Below are 20,054 nucleotides of genomic sequence, written 5' to 3' on the forward strand. Positions count from 1 at the left end.
CTCAGGCGTCACCGCAGCCTTCATTCGAGGTGGTGAGTGGTGGTGATGAAGCGTTCTCGAGGAATGTCCCGGTATGGCATACCCTGGGAAGCCTCTCGACGAGGTGAGATGATCAGCTGATAATGGACGCAGCTGCAATGAGAATGGCTGGTCTTCTCCGAGAGGCTGGGAATCAAAGGAAGCTATTCGGGGAGTAGAAGTGTGGAATATCCATCTCACGTTGAAGATCAGCTCGTGGGGTACCTGGGTACCTGCCCGGACTATGACTAAGACACCCACTGATGACGTTGATGAGCTTACGTCAGTTTTCCACCGTTTCCACCGTTTTCACCGTTTTCACTGATCCATATTTATTCCGTAATCAAGCAAACGGACAACGGACAACGGACAAAACGGACGCCCGATTCACATTCTCAATTTACACTACACTACCTTTACACTCACTACACACCTACTCTACATTATTTGTCATGCGAGGGAGTGCTGAGCACCATCCAAGCTTCGTCCTGGGAGACCCAGAGGAATGGGTATACTGTGGTCCTACAGTCCAAGGCCCAATGGACAACAGCGAGAAAGTTCCGTTCACCCCAGTCCCGACACAACTATGTGCCCGGTGATGGCTAATCGAGATCTCAAACGCTTGAAGATGCTTTGGCCAGTGTGGTCCAACGATGACATCGCCAAATACCACCGTCGCATGGTCTTCGCCTATACTGACGGTCCTAGGCTGGACCACCTGCCTCAACGATTCTCGGCCGACCCGGCGACTGACGGGGTCGTCGAGCCCGAGTCGACACTCGAGCGATGCGATCCCGGATGACTCCAGATTCTTTCCAGAAAGTTACTTCGCCTCGGCACACCAGTATTGCTCTGGTACGATTTTCTCGCAGAGACGGTCGAATCTGAGCGGGAGCTTGTCCTGCGCCCAGCGGGAGACGCAGGCGCAGGGGCGTAGTGCTGCAGCAGCCTCCGAATCTCCGAACCCGCGAGGCCCGCGTTGTTCGCCGCCGTGAAAGCCGTCCCGCCGTACCCATCGCTCTGCGACGGATTGGCCCCGTGCCTCAGGAGCTTCTCTACGATTCGAACCTTGCGAAAGTTCGTGGCCGCCACCTCGATCCCGACGATCAAAGGCGTGCATATGACGCTTGCCCCGGACGCCGGGGACGACCCCTGCAACGTCTGGCAGATGTTCGGGTTGGCTCCCCGCTGTAGTAGGAATTCCACCATCTCCTCGTTCCCCATCTCGCATGCCATGTAGAGGGCCGTCTTGCCTCCCTTGTCGACGAGATCAAGGAGTCCCGGCTCGCTCTCCAGGAGGAGCGCGGCTATCTCAACGCCCCCGGACTGGCTCTGACACCGATGTAGTGGCGTCATGCCGATGCCATCTCGGACATTGCTGCACGCGTCGTGCTGGAGTAGAAGCCGCACGATATCTGGGTTCCGTGTCGTTGCGGCGAGGAGAAGCGGAGTGGGTAGGTCGGCGTTGTCGTCGTCGCCATTCTCCAGATTGGCGCCGTACGCGACGATCTGCCGGAGAATCTCAATGGCCTGCTCTTGAACGGCCAGGTGGAGCGGCGAAGTGCGCAGTGCAGAGTCACAGGTGTCGAAGCTGAAATGGGCCGAATTGATGTCAAATCCCTGTTCTTGACACCAGCTATACACAACCGAGAGGACCTCCGTCGGCGGCCCGTCGGGACCGAGTTCTTCTCGGATCCATCGCTGTAGACCCCGGGCCTCGTCGAATGCCTGGGCTCGTAGCTGTACCTTTACGAGCAACTCTGCCGTCATTCGTGCATCCTCCGTTCGCATTGGTTCTCGGCTCTTGCGACCTTCCAACGCGCGACCCAGAAATTTGGTTGCCTTGGGCAGGTCGTCCATTCTGAAGTGCAGATCGCCGAGCTTGTGGTAGAGCCGACTGAGCCTGTCTGTGTTCCGGTCGCATTCTGGTTGTTTAACCTCCGCGCTCAGCAGGTCTTGGATGATGGCCTTGGCTTCCATGGTCTCTTTTTCCGTCTCGCAGGCCAACAAAATGTCCGCGAGCCTCTCTTTCATAGCGGCTTGCTCTGCAAACGGGAAACTTACATCACACCCCGGGCGACCCAGCTTCTCTTTAATGGCAATGCCCTTTCTTTGGTAGGCCGACGCACGCAGAAATATGCCGCAATCTTCTAGCTGCTTCACTATTTCTTGGTTGGCTTCGTACTGGAATTGCAAGATGTCTTTCCCCGGCCCGATTTCGCGGTCGGGCTCGGGATCAAAGTCGTCCGACTCGGCATCCTCATCGCCTGTTAGCGAAGTGGATGTATCCCGTCGTGCGGATTTCTGCAAAGGCAAAGAACCCAAGGACGGCGAAGACAGTCGCCGGTCCATTCTATCCACCTGTAAGGTGACTCCCGCCGCCACATCGTCCGCCGACATTCTCCACGCCTGGATCTCGCGCATGAGCGATTCTGCTCCCCCGGTTATGGTTTCGTCATCATCCCAGACAAGGATTGGCCGCTGCCTCATAACAGGCATCCGCGATCTTATCGTATCTGTCAGTTCCCTGATTCTGGCTTGAACTTGTTCCTGCGACTCTTGTTGCGCTCGCATGGAACCCCTGACCTGCTATTAGCTGCTGGTCACGAGAAATCAAGATGAAAGAATGGCCTGGGATGTTTTACTACGTACAGAGACAGTGTGAGAAGGCTGAGGTGTAGGACCTCAGTGTACGAGCTAATATGCGACAGCAAGTTCTGGATGACATTCCTTTTCAACGACATGAGCAAGCTCTGCCTGGCCCGGTCAAGTGGCCCCGGGTTCTCGCCCAGCTCAGGGAGGAGCTGCCCGAGTTTCTTCAGGGAAGCCTCGCATGATTTCAGGATCCGAAAGATGTCCTGACGATGTGCTTTCTCGGACGGGAGCTCCGGTCGGTTATTGTCGAGCTCGGTAGCGATACTGCGGAGCGCAGAATGCAGACTTGAGATGGTGACTTTGAAGTCGTTGATATCGTCAGGGAGAAAGCTCTGGTCAATCGAAAATCGCCCGGCAGACTCGGAGAACTTTGCAGTTATTCCCACAAGACTTATGACAAAGGCGGAGATGCTCAGTGGATCCATCGTGTTGGTCAGGTCTGGACTCCTCGCACGGAATCAGATTGTTACGCCTCGTCAGGTTGTCGCAGGGAACTCGTTGTCTTGTAGAGCCTCTGCGCTTGGCGAAATTCGACTGCGAACGACGATGAAGCCATTCTTCCACGGAGCGTTTCCGTGGCGCGAGCCGTTGGGGTTACTGCCGGGATGCCCCTAATTCACTGCTGGGCACCAGACGAGTTGAGATTCCAATACTCAGTGAGTCGATACTAAGAATGGTGTTGGTTAGGATGACTCCAAACGATGTGCAGGTCGTAAGAGTGAAGCTGGAGATGCGGGAACCCTTCCAAGAATTAACCCATCCAGGGGCACCGCTGCCTTCGCACCCTCTCTCAAACAAATACCTATCCAAGCTGGCGGTTCCCCCCAAGTATTGACGCAGGGCTGCTGGAAGACGAGCTGTCATCCAATGATTCAAGCCCTTACTGACCAGGATGGTCCCGAGACCAGTCAAATGCCTGTTGCCTTGGGGCACAGCCCCCTTCACATTGAAGATCGCGGCCTAGAAGCATCGCTCAGCTTGATGCTGTTTTCGTTTCGATTCCAGAAGTACTTCGTAATTCATATTCACAGCCGTCACGGGTCCATACTCCCAACCCGAGTGCAGGTCAAGACTCCGTCCTCCGTAACACTTGCACCGAGGAAAAAAAGAACATGAGGAAGCGATCCTATCCCGACCATCGACTCGACCCCGGACTGTGGTGGGGCGGCCGGGGCATAATACGCGGGGAAGTTCTGCCGAGAGCCCAAGACGTCGAAGAAAACAAAGGCTGGCGAGTAAGAAGCGATAATTGTATCGACGATCATAACCTGATAGGTCGGGCAATATAGTGGTGTGTGGACAAGGTACACAGCAAACAGCTTTCCACCCAGACCGAACTGCTAGAGAGGCGCAGCTACAGCTCTCTATGCATCCGGAGGTGTCGTGTGAGCCGTGGTGGCTGTAATCAGCCTGCCACTGCAGCCCGTAGCCATGCTTGGTCGGGGACCGAAGGTGACACAATTGGCTATGATTAGGCGACGGCGACGCTTCTGGCGTCCATCAGCAGCTCGACGTGCTGGAGTTCCAGAGAGAAGCAAGAATCAGGACTTTAAGACCCCCATCCCATCCCGGCGCAAGGATGTTGTTGCATGTCTGAAGGCTCGATTCCGTGAGGCCTCTCTTCCAGTCTTCCTCTCCTCGAAGACACCAACCACCCAGTGATTCCCGCGCTTAACTGAAACCAGACACCTTCAGATGCGACTCTGGAGATCGCACGTTCTTCTTATACCCAAGTGATTCAATATCAATCTAGGGCGACGACCATTCATTCCAATGGTTCGACTGTAGACATGGCTACGCTTCCCAAAAACCTCAGCGCCCAAGCAAGGCGCAGAAGGATCAACGACAGAGCCATCATTGTCAGCCCGTTATGTAAGTCATGGGCGGGCCCCCCTTGACTAGATGTCATCCGCGCTGTTTCAAATCGTTCCGCCCCTTTGGCATTGCCACGTTGCTGACAGCGCCTACGCTCCCTCTAGCTCAATTCTCGGACGCCCAACTCGAAGCAGATGTCCGGACTTTTGTTCAAAACGTTCTTCCGGTCGACTATGACAAACTGCTCCGGGGGGCTCGTGTGGCCAAAGATGTGCGCCTGTATGACAAAATCGCCGACGCCACGGATCCCGAAGTGGGCAGCGAACCCCCGGTGCCGTTGACCGAGGAAGAAAAGCGTGCGCTTAGGCGGGAACGAGACGTTCCCCTTTCCGAACGAGGAATGTGGCCCATTATACTGACGGTGTCTCTCGCCGCGTTTCTCCAAGGTAGGCCACGCGTGTGACTCCTTACGAACTTGCCATTTTCCCGTTGCCGGGAGAAACAGTTTACTGAGCGACCTTTAGGGCATGTCCAGTCGTCTCTCAACGGGGGAGCACTGTACGGCGGCGAATTCGGCCTCGAAGCCACACAGGGGGCGCAGGGCTCGGGAGCCAGTGCACAGATAACAGAACACGACTGGCAGCTTGGGGCGGCGAACGCCTCTCCCTTTCTCTTCGCGGCCATCCTGGGCTGTCCCCTTGCGCTCCCTATCAACCACTACCTGGGCCGGAGAGGCGGAATCGCCGTTGCTGCGTTTCTGATCCTGGTCACGTCCATTTCCTCTGCCTTCGCAGAGAGGTGGTACCACCTGTTTGGAATTCGTATAATCAACGGCATAGGTATGTGCTGTGCACTCAACTTTCAGGCCTGTCAGGCCTCGCATCAGCAAAGGACCTGGACTAACCGAACAACCGAAACCCGCCCGGCAGGAATGGGTATCAAGGCCGTCAGCACACCTATCCTGGCTAGCGAAACGGCCGTCGGGTTCTGGCGTGGAACGTCCATTTTGGCCTGGCAGCTGTGGGTTGCCTTTGGCATAGCAGTAGGATTCGCCTTTAATCTCATATTCTACACGGCCGAGGACCGCACGGCGTTCGCTTTAGTCATGGGCGCACCTCTCGTGCCGTCTCTGATGCTGCTCGTCCTCGTCATTTGGTTCTGCGACGAGAGCCCAAGATACCTGATGCGCGAGTCTAGTCCCAACTACAACCCCCAGAAAGCCTACGAGAACCTGCGAAAACTGAGACAGACAGAGCTGCAGGCTCTGCGGGACATCTACTTGATCAAAAAGTCGGTCGACCAGGAGGAGTACGCGGGGGGGGAGAGGGCCCGTGCCAAGACAGCCACGGCCACCAGTCTCACGCAAACCTTGTCGGAGTTTCTGCATCAATATTACGAGCTGTTCAGGGAGAGGCGGCTGCGCAATGCCCTCATCAGCAGCTCGATCGTGGCCCTCGCACAGCAGCTGTGCGGAATCAATGTCCTGGCCTTCTACTCGGGTACGCTCTTTAGCCGCGCCGGCGCCGGCCGACTGACGGCGATGCTGTACAGCCTCGGATTCGGGCTGGTGAATTTCGTCTTCTGCCTGCCGGCGATCCGGACCATCGACACGCTCGGGCGGCGAAAATGGCTCACCCTAACCCTGCCGGTGATGGCCGTACTGATGGCGTGCGCTGCGGCGTCGTTTTCGGCGCAAGACGAGCGGACGCGCATCGTCCTGCTGGCGGTGTTCCTGTTCCTCTTCGCGGCGGCGTATAGTCCCGGAATGGGCCCGATTCCCTTCACCGTCGCGTCGGAGAGCTTCCCGCTCTCGCACCGAGAGGCCGGGGCGGCGTTCGCCATCGCGGTCAACCTGGGGTTTGCCGGGCTGTTGTCCCTGTTCTTCCCGAGCATCAATTCGGGACTCGGGGACGGCGGGGCGTTGGCCCTCTTTAGCGGGTTCAACGTCGTGGCGTTCGCCCTCGTCTTCCTGCTGCTGGAGGAGACGAAACGGAGAAGCCTGGAAGACTTGGATTTCGTCTTTGCCGTGTCGAAGCGCAGGTTCATGGAGTACCAGGTCGGCACTTACTTGCCTTGGCTGTTCCGACGGTACGTGCTTGGGCGGAGAGAGGAGAAGCCGAGCCTTTACCTCGATCTGACAGAGGGAGGACCATTACCTGGGGAGAGGCAGGGGGTCGGGGACAATGGAGAAGGGTTGGGAGATACTCAATGGCAAGCGCCCGTATGGAGGGAGACGGCAGTTTCGGAGAATGAGCACAGCTAAGGTGCGTGGGTGGACTATGCCGGTATGCGAGATGGATACCATACATTCCTGGCCGTCAGTGCAATCTCTAGATACCAAGATGCATGTCCGTCTTTCGTGTTAGGTCCATGATCATCGACAGTCTGGGGTTTTATGAACCACTGCCGGGTACATATTAATAGGTACTCCGTACATAATATACAGTGTACTAATATATAGTTACAGTGTGGTTATATAATCAAAAATCACGTCAGCGACTCAACACGTGACACACGAGCTGACCAGAACTCTAAACTCCCCGCGTCGCCGCCATGAAGGACATTTCCATCCTACAATCCAATGCAACGGTTGTGGTCAGACGCCAAAGTGAATATACGGAGCCCAAACGGCAGCCGCCGCTCCGTCGCTCCCAGACTCGTCCCTTAAGCGCCTCACGACCGTATTAAGCGCTTCGGCGGTGTCGTCGACTCGAAAGCCAGCAGATTCCGCGCCTTGATCATCAGGCAGAATCTTATCCAAGGCCTAGTGAAATGCCCATGTCGATCTTTTTTGCTCCCGTGGACAGTTTTGGGTCCCAGTCGATGTCTGTTTCGACGAGGTTCGACTTGACGTCTTCGAGGTCGAAGGCGTGATGCCAAAAACCGGCGTCGTCAAAGTAGCCACAAGATCCTGGGTGTAAGTTGCTCATCAGCACTGGTTTGTATAGGGCGTAGCCAAACGGATGCGCCTTCATCATGGCCCGATAGAGTCGATCCAGTCCACTGGGCGGAGCCATCTTCAGTCAATGCTCTGGTTCGCTTGCAGTCCACGTTGTTGTTAGCGTATAATTCAAAGGTAATCCAGAGGGGCATCCATCTAGCCCAGGTTGCCATTCACCCGGAGCCATGCTCCTTATCTAGGCACCATATACATGGGCAATAAGGACTGGGCAGCTTCCGAGCTCACTACTGTCAGCTTGACAAGCGCTTCTTAGTGGCTAATTCAGGAGCCTGATCATGGGGCCCTCCATGCGACGACATCCAGACCAGCCAGGTGACGCCGACCCCTCCCCCTTTCCCAGCTCCGACCCCGCACGAAGCGTATATCTACAGGAAGAGGTGGGCGCTGAAAGTCATCGTCGGCAGAGTGACTCGGGCGTCGCACCATGCGTCACTTTCTACACCGGTCAGACTTATATAACCCCAGGAGTACCTACACACACTAAGTAGGGGTTCCCTTCTATAGTTATGACGGAGCCCACGAGGGATACGTTCCTATAACGTCCCTGTAGATGGAAGATGCATCCAGGGTGAGCCCTATGGAACGCGATGAAGCCGAATATAGTCAACCTATACGCACGAAGATTGTCCTTTACAGATTGGCGGTGTGTTAGATACAAGGTATATAATCACCAGGTGTGCCACACTGAGGAGGGGAAATTCTTTTGTGTAACGGTACAATTCCTGTGCGCAATCACTGTCAACAACGAGCAAGGGACTGACTTGCATATCGAGACCACTACCGAGCAACTGCGGGCATGAGTGGTGCAGGCACGGCTACGGGCACCGTCAAGCGCTATCCTGGTGATCTCCTTACTATACGGGGGCGCTCATTTCTGGCCATCTTGGACATGATGGTGTGTAGGGTCCGATACCGCGATGCAGTCGCAGTCGATGTAGGATGTACGTGGGTGGGAGGCGGATGTGAGGATTCCTTTGCCTATTCGTACGATAGCCCGGTTACTGCGCCACACCAACAAAGACAAGGACACAAGCCACAAACTGACATTAGCCAGACGACCAACCCCACTCCCAGTCGGCTTCGCAGGTACGTACTGGTTACGTAATCAACTTCACTTTAACGGCTCACGCGTGACGTGACACGAGATGAGAGCTCCCGAGTCCCTACCTACTCTGTACTTCGTAAACTGGCACTCACTATACGAATACGACCAAGGAGACGGCAAGGCAAGTACAGTACCTACGAAGTACACTACTTCGTCTCTTTCCTTAGCATACCGGTGATTCAGAACCGGGTTCCCCGCTCAGATCTCGGACTTTCTAGGGCCCGACCTTGGCGCCAGGGATTGCTGGTCCCCTGGACGTCATTCATCTTATCTTGTTCGTTAGCTCCAAGTCTCAACTTGCCAACGCTCCTTCATCACCGCAAACCCTCGACTTGTCCTTTCGTTTCCAAGCCATCCTATTGACTCTATTTCCCCAGAGACAACTTAACCCTCGCTATCGACGCTTTCGCTTGTCCCTCTTATTTCTTGCATTGCATACCCCTGGGCCACTGACGCCTTTGCTATGTCCCAATTTAGATTAACCATAGAGGATGGCCGGTTCCGCGATGCAGCTGGCCGGACCGTCGTCCTTCGGGGCATCAACGTCGCAGGCGACGCGAAACTACCCAGCAAGCCGAACCTACCGTCTCACGAAGTAGAAAACTTCTTCGATGGCGATAATGTTTCCTTCCACACTAGGCCGTTCCCCAAGGAGGACGCCCACACCCACTTCTCTCGCCTACGTCGCTGGGGCTTCAACACCATCCGCTACGTCTTCACATGGGAGGCCATCGAGGCTGCTGGGCCCGGCCGCTACGACGAGACCTTTATACAGAACACCATCGACATACTCAGAGTGGCGAAGCGGTATGGCTTTTATGTGATCATGGATCCACACCAGGACGTGGTGAGTATGCGCTGGAACGATTGAAACGCTCTCCCCACTGACACAATTTCACTTCTTCCAGTGGTCTAGGTTCACCGGAGGATCAGGTGCACCCATGTGGACCATCTATGCCTGTGGTTTTAATCCTCACAGTTTCGCCGCGACCGAAGCCGCCCTCGTGCACAATACCTACCCGAAGCCGGACGAATTTCCGAAAATGATCTGGGCTTCCAACTACTGGCGCCTCGCTGTCGCCACCATCTTTGCCATGTTCTTCAGCGGCCGCGTCATGACGCCCAAGTGCATCATCAACGGAGTCAACATTCAAGATTTCCTGCAGGGCCACTTCATCGCAGCCGTGGCACACTTGGCTAGGCGGATACACGAAGCCGGCGGTCTCGAGAACGACGTGGTGATCGGCTGGGAGAGCATGAACGAGCCGAGCCGCGGCATCACGGGGTGCAAGGACGTGGAAAAGCTCACCCCGGAGCAGAACATGAAAAAGGGCACCGCGCCGACGTTCTGGCAATGTATCCTGACCGGGTCCGGGCGAGCGTGCGAAATCGACACATACGACATTGGGCAGCTGGGCCCGTACAAGACGGGCAGCACGCTGGTCGACCCCCACGGCGAGTCGACATGGCTCCCCAAGGACTACGACGACTCGCGGTACGGGTGGACGCGGGACGAAGGGTGGAAGCTGGGCGAGTGCGTCTGGGCGCAACACGGCGTCTGGGACCCGGCCACCGACACGCTGCTCCGCAAGGACTACTTCCGATACGACCCGGAGACGGGCAAGGAATGGGACTACCCGGAGTGGACGCGGACCTACTTTATGAATCACTTTCGGAACTACAAGCAAGCGCTCCGGGCCATCCACAAGGACTGCATCATGGTCCTGCAGTACCCGACGCTCGAGCTTCCGCCCCTGATCAAGGGCACCGAGGACGACGACCCGAACATGGCCTACTCGCCGCACTGGTACGACGGCATCACGCTCATGACCAAGAAATGGAACCGGCTGTGGAACGTCGACGTGGTCGGCTACCTGCGCGGCCGGTACTGGAGCCCGGCGTTCGCCATCAAAGTGGGAGAGACGGCCATCCGGAACTGCTTCCGAGACCAACACGCGGCCTTGGACAAGGAGGGCAAGGAGCGCACGGGGAACCATCCCTGCATCATGACCGAGTTTGGCATCCCTTTTGATATGGATGACAAGCACGCCTACAAGACGGGCGACTACAGTAGCCAATCGGCGGCGCTCGATGCAAACTTTTACGCTGCAGAAGCGTCTGGCATGGAAGGCTACTGTTTGTGGTTGTACATGACAACGGTATGCAGTCATTCCTTTGTACTCACAAAATCATCTTTCTTTTCTCCTCCGCTGACAAGACTATAGAACGACCATGAGCGTGGCGATCAATGGAACGGCGAAGACCTTTCCATCATCTCGCAGGACGACAATCTGCTCCCCGAGTCGGCGGTCCCCGCGAATGTTGACCCCAGCCCGTCCCTAGAGCTCAAGAGATCGACCAGCTCCGGCAAAGTCCCCGACGGCGACCTCGCCGTCACGCCCGAGAACCTGCAGCGCACGCTGACCAACCCGTCCATCTCGTCCACGCCGACGCAGAAGGACCCGGAACTCTCCAACACGCCGGGGTACCGGGCCGCCGAGGCGTACATTCGGCCCACGGCCGTCAACGTGGCGGGCCGGGTGGTGGAGGGCTTCTTCGACTTGCGGAAATGCGAGTACAAGCTGCGGCTCGAGGCCAAGGCGGCTCCCGCGGACGATGCGCCGACGGTCGTGTTCCTGCCCGAGTACCACTTCCCCAAGGACGACTGCGCCGTCGAGGTGTCGTCGGGCAAGTGGGAGCTGAGCGTGGACGAGGACGAGGAGGCGCCCGACTGCCCGCCGCTACAGAGGCTGAAGTGGTGGCATGGGGAGGGCGAGCAGACGTTGAAGGTCAACGGCTTGGTGAGGAAGCATGCGGTCCCGGAACCGTCGCCGGAAGATGCTGGGTATTTGGAGCAATGCCGGCAGCAGTATGGGGCGTGCAATCTTATGTAGGTTGGTCCGTTGCCATGCATGGGCGGTCAGGGGAAGTGAGCTAGCTTTCTATGTCCTTGTCCCTTGGTAGCGTCTGCATTTTGAGTATTTTCTTTTGCTGCATGTAATATTGTTGGGCTGGACGGGGTGATTACACGGGTTTTCAGGTTTATGGCATGGTCCTCGCAGCGAGTATAAAGACTGACGAGACGGTCGCCAATTAGTAAGTTTGTCTTTGTTCTTTAATATTATTTTCCGGTTCATTTTCTTGTAACACTCGTGAGACCCGACTCGAGCGCTGTGTCACCACGAGAAGAAGTAGAACACCGAATGGCACATGATCCGACCAAGAATGGCTTGCTGCCGTCTTTCGACTTTTGGGAATTAAGCGCTGGCGCTTCTGCAGGCTTTGTCGTGTGTCTGTAGAAGAAGCGTCTCACAATTACTCCGTACCTCGTATCTCGTATGCGGGTGAATCAAATGACACGGTGTGAAACATACTGTCTTCACTTCCGGCCGGCAGGTTTAGGTACTTGATTATATAAGGCAGCTGTTACGACTTGTAGCACTGTACTGCCCGTTTTACTGCGACTGCTTTGTACGTAAACATGGAAACGTATATGTAGATACTGAGCAGAAAGTTGTGATATCTCGTATACTTTACTTACAATATCGTGGATAGGGTCGGAAAATATGGAAATCTTTACAGCACTGGAAGTTGCCCAGGTGCCGCTAGCATAGTGTTTATAGAGGGAGTATAGTGACTCGACACAAGTATCGAAGTAGGTATTTACTCGACTCCGCCCCCTTTAATAACCTTATCCCTTAACTTCGAAAATCAGAATAATTCAATCTGCCTCTATAATACCGCGAGTAGAGTAGTCTAGATATAAATCCTTCCCAGGATATATACTAAAGGCTTATATAATAGCAGTCGTCGTTTATCACTTATACGTAAACCCAAGGCTCATATTCGAGGAACACGTTGGTACATCAAGTGGGACAACTATTTGTCACTTTTGCCGACTCACTGTACAACGTAAGAAGTACTGTACACACAGTGGAGTTTCTTTCCTCAGCTCTGTGCAACCCAAGCCCCGCCTCGAACTTTCCCCCCAAACCGTTAGACCGTCACCACAAGAGCCCACTTTGATCCCCGTTCAGGGATCTCTCGTCTGTCCTTTGCTTATCCACTGCCAAGAACGAAGTACGTTGTACTGTAGGACTGACGTTCCCGAGAAGCCAGACAAAGCAGAGGCGTCCCTCGAGAATTACCCGATACCGAGACCTATAGCGTCGAGATGCGAGGGACATATCCAACAAAGCAAGCACAAGGCAACGGACAAGGGACAAGGGATTCCGGCATTGCCTGGTGCTCGACTCACAGGTATCGAGGGATGGATGCATAGAGAAGGCGGTGGCCGACAGGTGCTTGCTTGCCTGATGCTTCTTCTGTCCGTGCTTCGATATATTGACTCTTCCAGCAAAGAGATCTTCCAGCAGAGAAGAACAAAGCCAGGCAAACAGACAACAGGGCGGCAGTTTTACGATTCCATCGTAGTCTATACCCAAGAGGGGGCGCCAGGCAGACCTACCGGCATCGTCATTGGGCCTGGCTGAGCAAGCAACCCACACCCGCCGAATGGCCCTTGCGACCTTGCCGCCCACCCTGCATCTTTATTCAGGGCCGCCAGCCAGGTCCAGGTCTCCAGCACGCACCACCTCATACTGTACAACAACGTACGTACGAAGTAGCCCCTGCATCCACTTTCCCTTTCTCCCTCTCCCTCTCTCGACACTACTTCCATTCAACCTTGGCCAACCCGACGATTGAACGAACACCGTCTTCGTGCATCTCTCCTACTCGACCCCCCTTCCGACCGAGGCCATTCCAAACCCCAACCTTTTCACTTCCCAACCTGTCCGACAAAAACTGACTCGGTGTTGAACCCCAGAGCCAGCCAGTTTCGACATTAGGTACCACGACACATCGCATGTCTTTTTACCTCGACGTATGCCGAACCAAGGGAACAGGCATAGGATATAGCCATACACGACCTGGTCTGAGAGTGCCTACGAGGCTCACAGCGATGACGGCTGTCTGAGGCCTGTCCTGTCCCAATCTTGGGCAATGTGACCTGGGACGTGCAACCCAAATCACCTCGTCCATCTAACGACATCGTCTACTCCGTACGACAGACCGAGACCCTCGTCGCCCACTTTTGTTTACGTTGTACTCTCGTCACTGCACCAAATCCGATTTACCACCATTATATACGATACGCCGGCGTCCAATTTCCAACCCTCCTCTCGAAAAGGCCACGCAGCACGGGATCTGCCTGGACTACAATAAAATACACCTCATCCTTCCTCCCCATCTACCCATAATGTATCAAGGAGGACAACGTCACATGTCGGGGAGCGACCCCTCGAGGCCGTTTCCCTTCCCACCCCCGCCACCCATGCCCAGTCAACTCAGCAACAACCTCGTGTCCCTCCCCCCTCCACCCCCGCCGAGGTATCCGCCCGCACCTGGCGGCACCGGGGGAGGGCCAATAATCATCCCACCTCCTCCAGGCCCGCCTCCGAACCAGCAGCACCCGTGGCATGGCGCCTTTGGACGCATGTACGACAGTCGCGGCGGCATCAGTTATCCCCCCCCTCCTCCCTCAGCATCGGGCCAGCATCAGGCCTATAACCCCAAGTCCCACGCCCACGTCGCTGCCGGCACGACCCTGGCCATCCCGCCGCCGCCGCCTCCGAGCGAACAAATGTCGGCCACCTATATCCCCGACGGTACCACCTATGGTGAGGGCGTCGGCATCCCCGGCCTTGGGGGAGGCTTCGACGAGTCGCTAGGTTACGCTGCCGCCCTCAACTTGTGGCCTGCCGCCAGCCAGGGTAACACGGACGCTCTGAAGAACACCACCCAGCCCGACGATGCGGCCACCCGGGATAGGCTGGCCTCCAGTGCGACCGACACGCGCGACAATACCCGTGACGCCCCCGTCGTCTCCTCCGCCGCCTCCTTCTCCACCATTCCCTTCGACCTGGCCCAGCACTGGCCCATGGACAAGGTGCTCCTCTGGCTCGCCGCGAACCACTTCTCCAAAGACTGGCAACAGACCTTCATCTCCCTCAACCTGCACGGCGTTCGCTTCCTCGAGCTCGGCGTGGGTCACGGCGGCCGCGGCAATTTCGGCATCATGCACCAGCAGGTCTATCCCAGGCTCGCCCTCGAATGCACCAACAGCGGCACGGGATGGGACCAGTCCCGGGAACGGGAAGAGGGAAAGAGGATGCGCCGCCTCGTGCGTAGTATCGTCACCGGGAAGCCCGCCGACACCCCCCGCATATCTTCCTCTCATGCTCGAAAGGAGTCGCTGAATCACGGGAACAACCTGCCCAGCGCGGGGACCGACCCGACCGATTCCCCCAGCACCTCGGCCATCAAAGCACCAGGTCCCGGTTTTGGCGGCCGACGCTTCTCCCAGACGAGATCCAAGACGATGCCCGTTCTGACCGACAACACGAACAACACGACTACTTCCGAGTCGAGCCGAGGAACGTTCTATAACAACGTGGATAGCGACGGGGAAGGCTCGGCCAAACCTTCCACGGCTCGGACCGAAAGCCCGGCCAGCCCGAATCCCCAGCCTCAGGGCTTCTTTGGTCAATCTACGAACGGAAATCCGTCCGCCTCGCCGCACTCGACCAAGTTTGGTCATCGTTCGAGGAATAGCGTCGATTCGCTTTCCTCCAACACGGCGCGCTACGGCTCCGGTGTTCCGCAAGAGGCCTCCCAGCTCTTCCGTAGCGGTATGGACATGAATGAGATGGCCGCCGCCGCCGTCAGCCAGGATACCGAAAGCCGCCGCATGGCCATGGACGCGAGCCGCACGTCGCCGCCCGACTCTGCTGGCGGCGACAGGTCCGCCGGCGGCTCCGAGCCCTCCACCTCGGCCAAGGACTCCAGGAGTTTCCTGGGCCTGGGTTTCTTGAGAAAGAAGAAGGCAAAGGACGAAGTCATCGGCCTCAGCCCCGACACCGATTCCTCCCCCAACTCGCCCGCCGTCAGCTTCAAGGCGCAGTCGGGGACCGGGCCCGGCAACGCGAGCGAGACGTCCCTGGAAATCCGGCCCTCCCCGAGTTTCAATCTCCACTCTTTCAGCGATGTCCTGGGCGTTTCTTCGCCCGTCTCACGGTTAGAGAGGATCTTTGTTCTCGCCACCATGGATGGCTGGAACTACCGCATGTGCGATATCACCAACGGCGAATCGCCCGCCGACATTCGTCAGATCGTATGTGCGGGTCTCGGCTTGACGGATGCCCAGAACGCGCAGTTCTTTGCGACGGAGCTCGGCAAGTTCGATCACGACGAGGCCCTGGATGACCAGAAGCTTCTTGCGCAGAAGCGTCACAAGGCTGACTCGGTCGGGTCGCTCAAATTGTACGTCCGGCCCGCGGGATTCGGCTTACAGGGTGGGCTCACCGCGAACGGGAACGGTTTCCCTGCGTCGCTGACCCCGGGCGAGCCCCTCGATGAAGGTGATGCGTCCGATCGCATCAACGGTTCCCGGGCGAGATCGAGTTCGTCCCCTCCCAGCGCAAGACCCGACACCCTTACCGGCGACAATGTCGACGGAGGAGGGCAGGAGTCCAGCCGTTACCGCGCCGAGATGGAGCGGAAGCAGAAGGAGTACCTGGCCAAGCGGCGGCAGGCGGCGGATATGAGGGACAGTGCAGCCCACGCGCCCGAGGTCATCGGCGGCTACGGCATTGCGGGGCGAAGCGTCGACTTTGACCAACCTCGCCAGTCGCCCTACGAGGAGAAGAAGCCGGATCACCTCTTCCCGGTACGGAAACCGCCGGCACCGCCCAGCGACCCCTCGGCCACCCTGATCAAAGCCAATTCCCTGAGCAAGAAGGGAGGTGGTCATCGCCCGCAGCGCTCCGCGAACGGGCTGGATAACCTACGCCGGCCCGCGACATTGAGCGAAGAGGATCGGGAGAATCCCGGCAAGAGCGAATGGAAATCATCGAGCCCGGCCATCGGCACCAGCATCGGCGCGGCGTTCGCTTCCATGGGTCGAGGTCTTGGAGCGATTGCACAGCCGGGAGCGTCTACAAGTAACCGCCAGCTGAGCCCTGACAGCAGGCCGCCACCGTCGGCTCAACAGATGGGCCCACCTGGTCGTCGCAAGTCGTACGGGCCCGACTTTGACTTTGAGGAAACGGCCGTCAGTTTCTCGAGCCCCGCACGCCAACCTCAGCCTTCTGATGAGGATTCCTCCGAAGACGATTCCGATGACGGGCTCTTCGCCGTCCCCATTTCAGCGCGCAAGAACAATAAACAGGCCGGTCGAAGCTCCGGGAGCGGCGGCGGCGCAGCTGACACCAGCCCCAAGCGCCCGACTTTGACGGTGAACACGACAAGGTCGAGAAAGACCTTGTCGGTGTCATTCTCGTCGCCCCAGCGAGGCAGCCCGGGGTCCAATCAGGCGGGAGATGGGGAAGAGGAAGAATTGACGAGCCCACGCAGCGGTCGCAGCTCCCGGCGGACACCGATTACGCCGGGCTCCGATAACTGGGAGACGGAGGACGTCAAGCTCGGCCGACGCAAGTCGTTCGTGGAGAAGGACGTGTGGGCCAACCGGCCGACGGCGGAAGCACTCATTAACAACCTGGACGACTTTTTTCCCAACTTGGATCTGGACCAGCCAGTTCTCGACCAGCCGGGACTTGACGAGGTGGGTCCCGCCGAAGGGGCCGCCGCGGCGGCAGGAGCGGGTCCCTCATCCGACGACGCCAAGGAGAAAGAAGCCGTTGCGTCTTCGGCTGGACCGTCCAGCTCGTCGGGTCCTCTGAACTCGACCAGCATCTCGGCCGTCTACAACGACAACGACACGTTGGGGTCGGACGAGTCGACGCTCAAGGCACTGGAACGGCCGACGAGCACCATCGACAGCGTCGCACAGAGGAACACGCGCAAGGCGGGTGGTGGTGGTGGACTTGGGCGGATGAAGTCGATCCGTGAAGTGGCTCGTGGCGCGCACGAAGCGCACAAGCGGCTGACGACGGCCTCGCAGCGGTCGGTCGGACCGGGCACGGCGGCCAGCACGCTGATGCGGAGGAAGAGCACCAAGATGTTCAACGCCAACATTGTGCAGATCCGACCGGACCAGCGCGGTAGCATGGTGATGCCGCCGCTGCCGCAGGAATACCTGCCGAAGCGACAGACGACGTTCCGGTGGTTCAAGGGCCAGCTGATCGGCAAGGGCACGTACGGGCGGGTGTACCTGGGGATGAACGCGACGACGGGCGAATTCCTGGCGGTGAAGGAGGTGGAGGTCAACCCCAAGGCGGCGGGGGGCGACAAGGAGAAGATGCGGGAGCTGGTGGCGGCGCTGGACCAGGAGATTGAGACGATGCAGCACCTGGACCACGACAACATTGTGCAGTACCTCGGGTGCGAGCGCAAGGAGACGTCCATCAGCATCTTCCTCGAGTACATCTCGGGCGGGAGCATCGGGTCGTGCCTGCGGAAGCACGGCAAGTTTGAGGAGTCGGTGGTGTCGTCGCTGACGCGGCAGATTCTGAACGGGCTGGCGTACCTGCACCGGGAGGGCATCCTGCACCGCGACCTCAAGGCGGACAATATCCTGCTGGACCTGGACGGGACGTGCAAGATTTCCGACTTTGGCATCTCGAAGAAGACGGACAACATTTACGGCAACGACAAGAGCAACTCGATGCAGGGGTCGGTGTTTTGGATGGCGCCCGAGGTGGTGCGGTCCGAGGGGAAAGGGTACAGCGCCAAGGTGGACATTTGGAGCCTGGGGTGCGTGGTGCTCGAGATGTTTGAGGGCCGGCGGCCGTGGAGCAAGGAGGAGGCGGTGGGTGCGATTTACAAGATTGCCAACAGGGAGACGCCGCCTATCCCGGACGAGGTGCGGGCGACGGTCAGTCCGCTGGCGCTCTCCTTTATTTGGGATTGCTTTACTGTGTAGGTGCCCCTGCCCCTTTTCCTTTTCATCCTTCCCAGTTGCCTGCGAGCAGTCGATGAGATGGACTAGCTGACATGTCTGGCACTTCTCTAGCAACCCGCATGAGCGGCCGACAGCCGACGTGCTCCTCTCGCAACACCCGTTCTGCGACATGGACCCGAACTACAACTTTTACGACACGGTGCTCTACGCCAAAATCCGGGGCCGGGACTTTTAGAGGACGCTCGCCTTGGTTTGAGGGAAGGTGGGGGCATAGAGGGTGTGTACGGACTTATATATGTGGCTGTTGCACGGCCGCGGCGCCCATCTGACTCTATCCTATTCCATCTCATCACGAGACGTACAAGGGGATTTTTCGTTGCGGTTCTGGTGTTTGCGCGGGAACTGGGGCGTCCAAGAGGTTGCCGCGATAGTTGCAAACCATTCGACAGACAGTCCCAGCGTAGGGTGAAGCGAGTGCTGGTTGGTGCTGGTTGCCAACACGCCGTCTGAGCAATAGGCGCTTGGGTTGGACATTTGGAAGACAAAATCTGTATGATGTATGGAGAGGCAGCGTAGACCAGAGTAGTACATAATAGCTAGGCATTACATGGCTCGTTGGAAGAGGTGTGTCCTTTTGCAATGAACTAGCTGTCGGTGTGCTAGATTGGCGTAACGGTTCGTCTCGGAGCAGAGGGGACAGGAACCATCAACTGATGCCAGCGTGTGACACTTTGTCACTTATTATGAATAGTAGACTATTATGAGCATGACATGCCAAGGTGCCGTGTAACCCCAGTGCGGTGGAGAAGAATGGTGATGGAGGATCACGGTCCGACGGGATTATCCAGACTCGTGGTTTCCACCAGTACACAGACACCACAGAGCTGATGCTGCAGCCAAGTCACGGGCTCACTTGTCATTGTAGTGAGAGGGACGCAAGACGGAACCGTCACCTTGCAGTCCGTGGTTGCGTAACGGATGGTTGATGGAGAAACATGTCAGAGGAAGCATCCGGGGGAGTCAACGACACGACCGCCTGGCTTCTAGAATACCGGTAGGTACCTATTCGTAAGTCAATCGGTAGGTACTGACTTGGGTACAACGTACTCATACCTACAACGTACGAATACAACGAGCGAGCTGGGTCCACTGAGCTTCGCCGGGCGAAGAGTTACCGTTTCGTCCGACGTAGCGAGCTAGCGGATAAGGGTCCGGTCGGAATGTACGGAGTAGCTCAGGGGGGCCGTGCCCGTTTAGGGTCCAAGTGGGGACTTGCGAGTCGGAGGCCAGACTTGGTGGGTGCGGTACAATGAGAGTCTTTTACTAAGCGTTGTGAGGTCTCTTGGGTCAGAGGTTTCTAAGTACATTTTACATTGTACAGCCATGTCCTGCAAACTGGGTTACTTTACCGTACCTGTGTGTCCACGCACAGAGGGTAGGAGGGAAAAAATGAAGGAAAAGAGAGTCCGGTACAGTGCGGGGAAAGTATCCGGTTCTGCACGCGATGTACCTTGTACCTATCGTGCCTGGCCCATTTTAGACCGTCTTGGCATCCTGGCGACATCTTTGCGCTTGCCGAGGGATCTGGGCCAAGCTACTCAGGTCGCACCTGCCCCAGCACTATCAGCAGAAAGCGG

General features: G+C 57.3%; 6 protein-coding genes across 6 annotated transcripts; 3 read left to right on the forward strand and 3 right to left on the reverse strand.

Annotated features, from left to right (window-relative positions):
* Positions 1 to 20: 20 nt before the first annotated feature.
* Positions 21 to 3,229, reverse strand: ACRALDRAFT_213564 (uncharacterized protein; the record flags this gene model as incomplete). The annotated part of the gene is made up of 8 exons (XM_071024097.1): positions 21 to 182; positions 220 to 266; positions 314 to 339; positions 372 to 412; positions 461 to 820; positions 859 to 2,599; positions 2,626 to 3,120; positions 3,144 to 3,229. The coding sequence occupies 8 exons, from the start codon at positions 3,227 to 3,229 to the stop codon at positions 21 to 23; spliced, it is 2,958 nt and encodes a 985-aa protein (XP_070871116.1).
* Positions 3,230 to 5,173: 1,944 nt separating this feature from the next.
* ACRALDRAFT_1078170 (uncharacterized protein) lies at positions 5,174 to 6,942 on the forward strand. Its single transcript, XM_071018736.1, has 2 exons — positions 5,174 to 5,327; positions 5,418 to 6,942. The coding sequence occupies exon 2, from the start codon at positions 5,420 to 5,422 to the stop codon at positions 6,749 to 6,751; it is 1,332 nt and encodes a 443-aa protein (XP_070871117.1). The 5' UTR covers positions 5,174 to 5,327; positions 5,418 to 5,419; the 3' UTR covers positions 6,752 to 6,942.
* A 33-nt stretch (positions 6,943 to 6,975) lies between these two features.
* On the reverse strand, positions 6,976 to 7,602 carry ACRALDRAFT_213567 (uncharacterized protein; the record flags this gene model as incomplete). The annotated part of the gene is made up of 5 exons (XM_071024099.1): positions 6,976 to 6,987; positions 7,026 to 7,128; positions 7,166 to 7,252; positions 7,294 to 7,505; positions 7,540 to 7,602. 5 exons carry the CDS (start codon positions 7,600 to 7,602, stop codon positions 6,976 to 6,978), a joined length of 477 nt encoding a protein of 158 aa, XP_070871118.1.
* Positions 7,603 to 8,861: 1,259 nt separating this feature from the next.
* Positions 8,862 to 11,791, forward strand: ACRALDRAFT_1066157 (glycoside hydrolase family 5 protein). Its single transcript, XM_071017290.1, has 3 exons — positions 8,862 to 9,402; positions 9,464 to 10,714; positions 10,781 to 11,791. The coding sequence occupies exons 1-3, from the start codon at positions 9,019 to 9,021 to the stop codon at positions 11,447 to 11,449; spliced, it is 2,304 nt and encodes a 767-aa protein (XP_070871119.1). The 5' UTR covers positions 8,862 to 9,018; the 3' UTR covers positions 11,450 to 11,791.
* A 1,976-nt stretch (positions 11,792 to 13,767) lies between these two features.
* Positions 13,768 to 18,652, forward strand: ACRALDRAFT_2114144 (uncharacterized protein; the record flags this gene model as incomplete). The annotated part of the gene is made up of 2 exons (XM_071023664.1): positions 13,768 to 18,434; positions 18,529 to 18,652. Coding segments are annotated over 2 exons (4,791 nt in total), but the record flags the coding sequence as incomplete, so codon positions are not given.
* A 101-nt stretch (positions 18,653 to 18,753) lies between these two features.
* ACRALDRAFT_213571 (uncharacterized protein) lies at positions 18,754 to 19,802 on the reverse strand (the record flags this gene model as incomplete). The annotated part of the gene is made up of 8 exons (XM_071024100.1): positions 18,754 to 18,937; positions 19,025 to 19,127; positions 19,189 to 19,266; positions 19,298 to 19,329; positions 19,371 to 19,460; positions 19,510 to 19,530; positions 19,568 to 19,708; positions 19,783 to 19,802. 8 exons carry the CDS (start codon positions 19,800 to 19,802, stop codon positions 18,754 to 18,756), a joined length of 669 nt encoding a protein of 222 aa, XP_070871121.1.
* Positions 19,803 to 20,054: the final 252 nt, after the last annotated feature.

The sequence above is a fragment of the Sodiomyces alcalophilus genome, assembly GCF_042370955.1.
Source record: "Sodiomyces alcalophilus JCM 7366 unplaced genomic scaffold ACRALscaffold_10, whole genome shotgun sequence".
Taxonomy (NCBI): domain Eukaryota; kingdom Fungi; phylum Ascomycota; class Sordariomycetes; order Glomerellales; family Plectosphaerellaceae; genus Sodiomyces; species Sodiomyces alcalophilus.